Source organism: Eumetopias jubatus, unplaced genomic scaffold, assembly GCF_037043125.1.
Source record: "Eumetopias jubatus isolate StellerSeaLion01/CBP00866 unplaced genomic scaffold, mEumJub1_p1.0 scaffold_3, whole genome shotgun sequence".
In the NCBI taxonomy this organism is placed as follows: Eukaryota; Metazoa; Chordata; class Mammalia; order Carnivora; family Otariidae; genus Eumetopias; species Eumetopias jubatus.
The window spans coordinates 34,702,981-34,714,485 of record NW_028274809.1 but is presented as its reverse complement, the minus strand read 5'-3'; the positions used below and the strand labels follow the sequence as shown (position 1 = coordinate 34,714,485).

The 11,505-nt window shown below is 41.4% G+C and overlaps 1 protein-coding gene across 1 annotated transcript in view; it reads right to left on the bottom strand.

Moving 5' to 3' along the window:
• The window catches only part of FLACC1 (flagellum associated containing coiled-coil domains 1), a 33,278-nt gene that overhangs the window by 1,634 nt on the left and 20,139 nt on the right, over positions 1 to 11,505 (bottom strand). The window contains exons 9-14 of the mRNA XM_088021594.1: positions 11,071 to 11,123; positions 9,307 to 9,406; positions 7,400 to 7,503; positions 4,035 to 4,097; positions 1,275 to 1,364; positions 1,033 to 1,142 (exon numbers count right to left, since the gene is read on the bottom strand). Of these exons, the coding sequence (XP_087877720.1) occupies positions 1,033 to 1,142; positions 1,275 to 1,364; positions 4,035 to 4,097; positions 7,400 to 7,503; positions 9,307 to 9,406; positions 11,071 to 11,123 (520 nt within the window). The remainder of the gene's footprint in view (positions 1 to 1,032; positions 1,143 to 1,274; positions 1,365 to 4,034; positions 4,098 to 7,399; positions 7,504 to 9,306; positions 9,407 to 11,070; positions 11,124 to 11,505) is intronic.

Genomic DNA, 11,505 nt, shown 5'->3' with positions numbered 1-11,505 from the left:
AAGGTAAAGAGACATCCTTATCACCAGAAATAGGGAATTTAGGGCTGAGGAGGCTGTGTAAACATACCTTGTTACTTCCTCCCTAATTTACTACCCCGAGCCCAAACTCCTTTGTCTTGTCAATTCTTTACAGATTTATTGTCTTTTTGTCTAAAAGGTATAAAAGCTGCCCACTTTGGTCACTTCTTTGGGTCTCATATTTTTATGTGCTCCTGTACATTCAAAATTTAATTTGTTTTTCTCCTGTTAATCTGTCTCATGCCAATTTAACTATTAGACCAAACAACCTACAAGGGAAGAAGGGAAAAGCTTTACTCTCCTATACCACCAAATCAGTGCAATGAATCACTTGCCTTTATTAAAATATTGACCAAAATTTATCTCAGTCATTTAAAAAATGCATCTTCAGGTAACAGTATAATTTCTGACCTAAAGTTGATTTCCACAGGAACTAAATGCAGCTGTATCTAAGTGTAAAGCACTGACACCTAAACCCCTAAACTCTCAGGGGACATGGTAAAAACTCGGAGCTCACATGTGTTATCATGACAGTTTCCAATCATTCATTCAACAAGTATTTATTATATATCTACTATGGACTCCACGCATAGGACATTCTGGAAAAGGCAAGACCACAGAGACACTGAAAAGATCAGTAATTGCCGGGAGTTGGGAGGGGAAGCCAAGCATGAATAGGTGGAGGGCAGAGGACTTTAGGGATTTAAAATATATTCACAGAACTGAATAAACTCAGAGACCCTCAGATAAATTTCCTGTGCCGTTCTGCATTAAAACTAAGATGTAGGTAAGAGAGAGGAGTCTAGACACATTCCCAAAACCACCTCAGATGAACTGTCTGACCTTCGCAGGTGATTTCTGTGGCCTGGCTCTGAGTATCTCCCTCCTGAAAGTCCCTGTGCCTTGACCTTATCAGGGAATACCTGGGTTCATCTTCATCTATTCCTCACCCAAACTCCCTCCCACTTTCTAAGGATAACTCAGCCATATCTTTTTGAGCAGCGTCCTTCATACCTTAGATGAATATTTTCTTCTGTCAGAAGCTGTATGGTATATTTAAACTTTTCTTCAGCTTCAGCAAGCTTGATCTGGAACATTTTCTCCAGATTTCCCACTGTAGCTTTCTGAAGGACATATAAATTTTAATAGCCGTCTTTCCTAAACCAGAGTCACCCAGAGCAGAGCTATATGGTAGAGCCGCCCAGAGACCTGGATTCCTCTGCACAACCCCCATCCCCACTCCAGCCAGGACTTGCCTCTCTCTGAAGTTCCATCTGGGTTTGGTAGAGGGTTGTGTTAAGTGTTTCTAGGATAACAGCTTGTGTATTCAATTCTTCCTCCATGACCTGTGTAAGAAGAAACTTTCAGGACAACATGACAATATCTACCCATTTATTCTCTTCTGCAGGACACCTGGACTAGAAGATGAAGCCTCAACTTTAGCAACTCTTTACACTGTTCAGTCACTTCACCCTGTTAATTCTACCTCCTGTATGTCTTGCCCATCTATACGCCCCTCTGCAGACTCACTATCACCGTCTCAGATCCAGCCCTCACTGGGGCTTGCATGGGTTGTCACAATAGCTACCAATCACTCATTCATTAAACAAATACTTATTATTGGAAAAGGCAAAACTACAGAGACAGTAAAAAGAGGAGTGATTGCCAGGGGTTGGGAGGGGAAGCAAGGGATAAATACGTGGAGGACAGAGGACATTTAGGCAAAGAAACTACTCTGTATGATATTGCAATGGTACATGGCATGCTGCATTTGATGCATTCGACAAAACCTATAGAATGTGTGACACAAAGAGTGAACCCTAATGTAAACTATGGACTTTAGTTAAAAGGGATGTATCAATAATGGTTCATCAACTGTAACAAAAGTAACACAGTAAGGTAAGATGTTAATAATAGAGAAAATTGTATGTTTGTGTTGGGGGAGGATATAAGGAATCCCTATACTTTCTGCTTAATTTTGCAGTAAACCTAACACTGCTCTAAAAAAAATAGTCTTTTAATTAGGAAAAAAAACCCTCCTGTTGTAGGCACCAGGAGTATTATGATGAACAAGAAAAATATAATTCCTACTCTTATGGATGTACATTCTAGTGAGGGGGTGGAAAAATTAAATAAAAGTTAATAATTACAATAATAAATTTAAAACAAACCAAGGATAAGATAGAAGATGCAGTGTAAGTGCAGGGAAGGGACAAATGTGGAATCTATGTTAGATAGATGCTGAAGAGACTATAAGAATGAACCAGATGGGTCTCTGCTTTCAGGTGTCAGCTCCGTTTAACTCCTACATGTCCTCAGAGCTCTTCCCATGGGATAAGCATCCTCCCAAGATGTATAGACTAGAGACGTACTATCACTTACTGCAACCACATTGTACAAAGCACTGTACCAACTCACTTAGCATTCTTTTATTTACTTATTCACTCAAAAAAATCAATTGGTAGTCACTGTATGTCTTGATGTGCCAGGCATGCTCTAGAAACTGGAGATTAGTGGTAGAGAAAACAGACAAAAATCTCTGCCTTCATTGAGTTTATCAGGTTAGACAATTATAAATCTGTAGAGAAAAATAAAACAGGGAAAAGGAAGTGTTGGGTGGGTTGTTAAGCCTTTAAATAGAGTGGCCCCTCAGAAGTGGCATCTAAGCAAAGAACAGAAAGAGGTAAGGAAGTTAGTCATGTGGATATCTGGGAAACAGCTTCCTAGGAAGAGAGAATGCCAACTGCAAAGACCTCAAAGTAGAGGATCCTGGTGTGTTAAAAAAACAGCAAGGGGTCCAGTGCCACTGGGGTAGCATGATGGAGGAGAAGATGTAGAAGGAGGTGAGGATGGGGGAAAGAACCACGAGCATGGAGCAGGTAGAACAATCCCCAGGGTCAACACAGGGCTGGGAATAGTTATATTCCCACAAGCTAGAGTACACAGGGTATTGGGCAGACTACTCAAAAGGGTATTATCTCTCTGTGTGTGGGGGATTAACCTTAGACCAAAGACTGCTTTAATTCTGCCTAACAAAGCTTAAAGGTAAGGCTTGAAAATATCAAACTGTTTCTAAGTAACTTAATGGCTTCCCAGAACAAAGTACAACTATATTTAAAGGAATACAAAGATATTCAGCACCCAAAAAGTTGAACTTCACAATGGCGGTTGTCCAATAAAAAATCACCAGGCATGCAAATAAGTGAGAAAATATGGCCACAAATGAGGAGCAAAGTCAATTAATAGAAACAGATCCAGAAAGCAATGATAGAATTAGAAGACAAGCTCAATAAAGCAGTTATTATAATACACTGGGTCTTCCTTGTTCCTTGTTTTGACCTATCCCTCTACCATGCAGGGCACTGAGGTCTGTTTACCCAATAATGATGAAGCCTTGCCTAATCTCTAAGATATCATTCCACGATTGTATAATGGCTAGTCTTTTCCCAAACATGTCCATTCTGGATCCAGGTTAAATTCTCTGTGAAAGAAAACCACAAGGGGGTTCATGGGTTTGAACCTTTTCCCTTCAGGTGTCTGCCACGTGGAAGTGCCATAATTTGTCCCAGAAGAACAGAATTCTTTGAAGAAACTGTTGGACATGAGGCACACTCAGAATTTTAAGGAGAGGCTTGGAGTTAGAGTTCCCAGAGGCAGTATTGTAATTTTTAGAGCCTAAAGGAAGAATTTGGTATTTCAGAAGTCAAGACTCTTGTGGTTTGAGCCTTACTAGAAATGGAAGGCATTTGACACTGAAGATCACAAGCATATTGCTTATATATTTCTTCAAGTCACTCTAAAAAGATGCTAAGGGCTTTGTTTTACAGATGACTTTGTATTATAGTTCTAAAGCTCTTTTTGACCTGTTGAATCCAGCAAACTCAGCTTTAGATACCCCCCCTACCCTTTTTTTTTGGTTTTGGAAAATTATTATAGATTCCATTTTATTGAGAGTACACAATTTTATTGATGCATTTGTAAGATGCTAATTCCACAGGAAAAATGAAAAAACTTACCTGTTTGGTCTTTCTTAGCTCCTCTAATTGTAAGGTATCCTTTTCATGTTGTTTCAGTAGCTCCTAAAAATAATTTTATTTGGAAAGGGTCAGCACTGCGGTTTCTAGTACTTCTTTCAGAGAATTAAGAAAGCCAGAGTAGAATTCTGGAATATCATATTCACCAAAGTTTAGATATTGGTATAATGAAGCACACATTATAAACTAATGAGATGACATGTTGAAGTTAAATTTTGAAAATCTTACTTATGTGCAACCTCGGTAGGGTTACTATTGTTGAATATTGTTGACATGGTTGAATATTCTGTTTTGCCACAGATTGATCTTTATATTCAGTACAATCCCAGTCAGAATACTTTCTTGACAAACTAATTCTGAAATTTATATAGAAATGTAAGTGATATAGGAGAGCCAAAATAACCTTGAAAAACAAGAGCAAAACTGGATTTTTACTCCCTGATTTCAAACTATAGTAATTGAGACAATGGTTGTCTTGACCTAGGTATGGACAAAGAGTTCAATGGAATAGAATGGAACAACTAGATATCTATACAGAAAAAAACGGCCTATGACCTCTACCTCACTCCATACATAAAAATTATTAAAAATGGATCATAGAGGAGTGCCTGGGTGGCTCAGTCAGTTAAGCGTCTGCCTTCGGCTCAGGTCATGATCCCAGGGTCTTGGGATCGAGCACTGTGTTGGGCTCCTTGCTCAGCAGGAAGCCTGCTTCTCCTTCTCCCTCTACCCCTCCCTCCACTCATGCATGTGCTCTCTCTCTCAAATAAATAAATAAATAAATAAATAAATAATCTTTAAAAAGAAAACAAAACAAAATGGATCATAGAATAATAAAAACTAAAATTATAAAGTTTTTTTTAGAATAGAAGATCTTTAAAAAATATAAAAATAAACAAAATAGAAGATCTTTGTATTCCTGGACTAGGCAACAATTTCATAGAAAGGACACAAAAAGCTGTAACTTTCCTGTAAAAAGGAAAAAATTAATAATTTGGTTTTCATTAAAATAAAAAACTTCTGCACATCAAAAGATAACACGAGCAGAATGAAGAGGCAAACTACAGGCTAGGAGACTGTGTTTGTGACACATGTACCTAACAAGGAACTTGTTACAGTACATAAAGTACTCCTACATATCAATAATAAAAAGATATACAATCTAAGTTTTTTCAAATGGCAAAAGACTTGAACCAGCATTTCACAAAAGAAGACATATAAGTTGTCTGATAAGCATATAAAAAATTGCCCAACATAATTAGTCACCAGGGAAACTAAAACTACAATGGAATATCACTTCATACCCATTGGAAGGGTCAAAATTAAAAGGATGCCAACACTAGTTGCTGATGATGTGGAGCAACTGGAATTCTCATGTTTAAGATGCAAGAGTAAAATGGCACAGCTACTGTGGAAAGTGGCTTGGCAATTTCTTTCTTTCTTTTTCTTTTTTTTAAAGATTTTATTTATTCATTTGAGACAGATACGGAGAAAGAGAGCATGAGCAGGGGGAGAGGCAGAGGGAGAGGGAGAAGCAGACTCTTTGCTAAGCAGGGAGCTGGACGTGGGGCTTGATCCCGGCACCCTGGAATCATGACCTGAGTTGAAGGCAGACGCTTAACCATCTGAGCCACCCAGGTGCCCTGGCTTGGCGATTTCTCATAAAGTTAAACCTATAACTACCCTAGAAACCAATAACAACACTGCTAGGTATACACCCAAAGGAAATGAAAAATTGTGTCTACAGAAATACTTGTACAAGGGTGTTTACAAAACCTTTATAAAATAGGGAGGACAACAAATGGAAACAACCTACACCTCCAAAAACAGGAGAATGGTAAACACGTTGTGGGGTATTCCTACAAAGGGATGCTAATGGGCAATAAAAAGTAAGAAATTACTGATATAAACAACAAATGGATAAATTTCACAGACATTGTGTTGAGGAAAAAGAAGCTATATACAAAAGAGCATATACGGCATGATTCCATTTATATGGAGCTTAAAAACAGGTAAAACTAATCTATGGTGGTAGGAATCAAAATAGTGGTTGTCTTGGGGCAAGTTTTGAGGGAGAGAGGGCTTAACTGGGAAGGAATACAAGAGCGATTTCGGGGTTGATAAAATGCTCTAGATCTTTACTTGGGTGTTGGTTACATAGATATGTACATTTGTCAAAACTCATCAAACTGTATACTTACGATCTGTGCATTTTGTTAATTGTAAACTATACTTTCATGAGAAAGAGAGTGAGACACAGAGCAGCATTTACAGATTTATAGTCAGCATCACTGGAGAGAAAATAGGAGAGAGGAAAGGATGCATGCAGATGATCAAATCTCTCCCCACTAGAGGAATTGCTCCTCCTTATTCAGATGTCTGAGCCCTCCAGACCCCAGAAGCGCTAGCCACACTGCATAGCATGCCCCATATCCTCATTACTGTCTTGCTCAGTTATAGTGAATGCCAGAAATGGGATTTGATTGGTGAAATTAGTGGCTTTTTAATTAGCATGATGATTGGAAATGGGCTCTTAAAAATGGAATATTCAAGGTAGATACTATTTTAGAGACACGGTCCACTTTGCAGGAAAAGAGTACAGGAATCTAAAAAACCTGTAGGCTGCGCACTCAGGAATGGCGTCTAAGACTTGACTCCTAGATGGTCCTATGTCTGCTTAGGAGGTGCCCCGGCTGCCTGAGGCTGACTCCAGGAGTTGCAGAATCCTATCCCTGTCATGCCTTTGCAGATAACTCCAATGAATCTTTCATGGACCGAAAAGTTCAGAGAGCTGGTGGTATAAGCGCTTGGGGCCTGCTTGCTAATGCAGGTTTGTTTAGTAAATGCCCATATGTCTGAGACCTGCTTTCACGATGACCTGGTAGCAGTATCAAGGTGGTGGGGGAGTGATGAACAGGAGTAGCTCACCCTCACCCCCCTCTAACTTTGAGGTAGCTCCTCTTATTTACTCAGAGCTGTACATGACCAAACTTGCTTAGTTTAGTTTGCTACACTGCCCTTTCTCTTCAGCTCCAGTCAAGGATGAGGAGGAGCATTCAGAGACTGGGGTTTTGGCAAAATAGGGAATTCCGAGTTCTGTATGTGTTTAGCATTCTATTATTCCCTGTTAGTTCAAATTTTCATTCCACCATGACCCTGTGGTAAGACTGTCTAGATAAGGACAGCAAGACTGCCGGTCCGCTTGGGTACATTTCCAGGGAAGCTGGGAAAGGAGGAATATGCCCATAAAGACAAAAAGCTCGCCTAATTACTGAGACACCCCTGGGACCCGGATGTCTCAGCAAGGCTGCACCTTCAACCCCTCACGTGCATGGGGCCTAAGTTACCTCCTTCTCTCGAATGAAGTTCTCAAAGATGGCACTGTAGGAATCATTTATTTTCTTCTTTTCTTCTATTGACTCTAACTCAAACTTTTTTGTCATTTTATGTTCTGTGGAAGTGAGAAGAAATTACACGTATGAGGAAATGTGGGGAAAGCAGATGCGAGGGAAACTCCAAATGTTTGAAGATAATAGAAATTCTGGACTGGGTCAAACTCAAGTTCCTTTCAGCCTGGCGTTCGGCTTCTGACGTTTACCTGGAGATGTGTGAGAGTCAGGTGAACATGGCACTGGTTTTCAGGGATGTCAGTCATATGGGACTTGCCCCAATGTCTCTGATTTTTCTGTGTATGTGTAATTTATTTTAGATCTCTTGATTATTATTTTGTCCATTCTCACCGCCGAAGTAACCAGTATGCTTTCTTCAATATCCTTACCTTAAAATACAGCTCTTGGCTAATGTGATGCCTCCAGCATAAATATTTATTCTGTACTTAGCCCTGGGGTAGAGATAGGCTTAAACTGTTTCTGGTGCAGGGGAGCTTGCCAACAGAGGCCCAATACCAAACAGGGGGTAGTAGGGGGTGGCTGACACGCAGCCTCATGGTGTTGGGGATGGATAGGGAGGCAACCTCTAGGCTCACAGGATGGGTCTGGGCTGAGCTATGCTGTGCACAGCTAAAATCTGCTTTTTCAAAACTGAGTGAACATCTTTTTTTTTTTTTAAAGATTTCATCTATTTATTTGACAGAGAGAAAAAGAGAGGGAAACACAAACAGGGGGAGTGGGAGAGGGAGAAGCAGGCCTCCCGCAGAGCAGGGAGCCGGACGCGGAGCTTGATCCCAGGACCCTGGGATCATGACCTGAGCTGAAGGCAGACGCTTAACGACTGAGCCACCCAGGCGCCCCCTGAGTGAACATCTTAACTTAGATTTTGACAACATGGAATGGGTATAGTATGGGAAGCTCGAAGTCTGGAAGAAGACAGGGTCCTGCCATACCAGGGTCCTAGCTAAAGCCTCAAATAGGTGCAGCTCTGCATTCCTTCCCTCAGCTTAATGCCAGGGTCTTCATGCTGCCTCTGGCAGTCAGAGTCCCCAGTGGGGTGGGAATGGCCTTGAGGATCTACTTCCCCAGGGGGTTTCTGCACTTAAATGAGTAATTTGTTGAAATCAAACAAATCTGATACAAACTGGGTTGAGGCAGGATGTGGTATAGGTTTGTAGAGGCCCTACTCCCACCTCAACCAGTCCTCTAGGTCAGGGAGCAGAGTCTCTGTAAATTCCTCTCTCCTTTTTCCATTTATGAAAATGCTCGGAGTGGGTAGAAGGCTCATCTATAAATCACTTTCTATGATCCAAACTCTGTGCTAGGTGTTGGAAATATTAAAAATATAAAGTAATATATAAATGGATCAAATCAACATGTACATTTTAAACATATGCAATGTTATATGTCAATTGTGTCTCAAAGATTGAGATCCTTTTTGGGGGGTGGTGTGGGAATCCAGAGGCTCTCAGGATAATAGATTGTGTTGTCCCTCCCCCAACAAGTGAATATTTGAAACTCTAATTCAAGAACATCTTTTCTGGAACTTTGGGGTCACTTGTATCCAGGTAACAAGTCAGCACTCCTACAGATGTCCCAGAGCTTGTTCCAGCACGTGATGGCCAAACTTGGAACGAGTGAGCTTTGGAAGGTACAGGCCTAGACCCTCAAGTGGCTGAACTTTATAAAGACTCCATCCTTGTTGTCACTTTCTTGAAAACTCCATGCACTTCTGATTCAGGAGTCCAGCCATGTGGCCGTCACCCTTAGTGGATCCAAGGCTGCCTTTCTAGTTGAGACCAAACTTAACGGCAGGTTGTTTTTGGTGCACGTGCCATCAAAAAGACAGAAATTTCTGTACTCACTTTGCTGTAGCAGGATCTTTTCCCGCTCTAACTTCTCCTCCTTTTCCCATTCTGCCTTCTTCTTCGACCACTTGTCCTCCATTTCATCATAAACGCTGTCCTGTGGAGGCACAAAGGCACCATGAAGAAAAGGGTCCTGAAAAAGGCTGCACACCAGCTCCAGGCACAGCATAGGGCCCTTTGCAGCTTCCCTCACCTGGAATGCTTGCTAGGAGTCCCTCTGTGGGTGGCTGGTGGCAGCAAATTCTAGCCCAGCCCACCTGCGAGCCTGCAGAACCCTCAAAGTCAAGGGCAAGCTCTGCCTCGTGTTTGTCCCACTGGAACTGGGTTTTCTTTGAGGACATGTAGGATTCTCCTGTCGAAGATTCACATGCCAGCTCCCTGCATCATCAATCACTCATCAGTAGTGCATGGAGAAACAAGGGAAATGCCTAGTAGTTAATTTGAACACTTAGAAAACAATGGCATGATTTTCCAGAGTGTGTTTATTTTTCCTCAGAAAATCCAGCTTCCTTTGTGGTTGAGGTTAAATAAGCCTAACCCGATGCCAGTCCTATTGGTTGGCTCAGACTTCATGGGAGTGGGACGTCAGGAGGAAGAAGGCCTAGAACCTGGATGCTGCCAGTAAGGTCTCAGGACCCTGACCCCCTTTTTTCCAGGTTAGCGGTACAATTCACACTGGGGCCAGGCATCAGAGCTCATTTGTAATTGCTTGTGGCCATTTAGATAAAGTTTCTCTCTCATCATTTTCAAGACTCGTGGGCAGATAGAGGTCAAGCTCTCTGGAGAGGTCCAGACTGAAGCAAACATTAAGGCCTACCTAGGAAATTGGGGCATCAACCTGATGCTTCTCTTAGGCTTTGCTCTATGATGTCTTCCCTGACTGTATCAAGACACATCTTGAAAAACAAGTTTTAGATAGAAGCTCAAAAGTGAAACTGTGGTAAATAGAATTTCAGAGGTGGTGCTGGTGCTTAATTTGGTTTTCTCCTTTTATAGGGTGGTTAACTGTCCTTGTTTGTTTGAGACTAATGTGTGTCCTGGGTCTCTGAACATTCAATGCTAAGATCTGGAAAGTCCCAGGCAAACCATGACCAGCTGGTCACAATAGGATGGGGGTTTGCTGCTTCAGCCTGTTCTGTCCGTTCCTCTCCTCTCCACTCTCTCACCCTCCTAGGAAGAAATCATGGCCTGTTTCCCGGCGGCTCCATCAGATTAACCAATTTAAATGAATGAGTTATATTCTGAGATGGCCAGAGCACCCCATGCTCTGCTTGTGGGGGGTGCAGTGATAGAGTCTTTTTGGATGGTAATTTGGCCAAATGTGTCAAAGGCCTTTAAAATGTTTATCCCTTTTGACCCAGCACTCCACCAAAATCAAAGGTGTTACCAAGTACAAACACGAAGAGTGGTTGTCTTGGGGTGGTGATTATTCTTTCTTTTTTGTTGCTGTTGTTGTAGTTGGTTTTTGTATTTCCATTTTCTAAAAAACAATGAGCAGGTATGACTTTTGTAATCACAAACATATTTTTCAATGGGCTTCTTTGGCGTCTGAGAGACTGACTTGTCACACATGGAAACCACCACAGTCCACAGTTCATGCTTCTCCCTGGGTGTACTCAGTGTTACCTAGGTCCAAGGATGCTGGGAATCTCAGGACATGATTTTCTGGGCAAGAGTTCTAGACTTAGCCCACTGTCATCAGCCAGGAATGAGCCTTGCCTCTCTTACTTTCATAATCCACCAAGGAGCTCTGAATCTCACCTGATACATATGAAACATATTCTTCAAATACTTATATTCCTTTTCCATCTCATCTGGACAAAAGGAAAACAACAGGGTCATCATTATTCCTCTGAATTGCATGTTTTCAAAGTCAAGTATGAGCTCTCCTGTATACCTTTTCCACCTCAAACTCATCCTCTACGTGTTAAAACCATCTTGTACCTTTGAAATCACTCTGGAAGCTTATTAGAAATCCAAATGCCTGTGCTGCCCACCCCCCACCCCGGCCAAACCTACTGAATTTTGGTCTCAGAGGCCCAATATCTGTTGATAATATGCTTTTTAGGTGATACTGATGCACACCAAATGTGAGAACTAATCCCTGGGGGGAAAAGAGGCACAAAACTTTGTAGTATGCATCTGCTTCTCTCTTTTTAAAATAATGTTTCCTAGCGTACATTGATTTTGAAAATG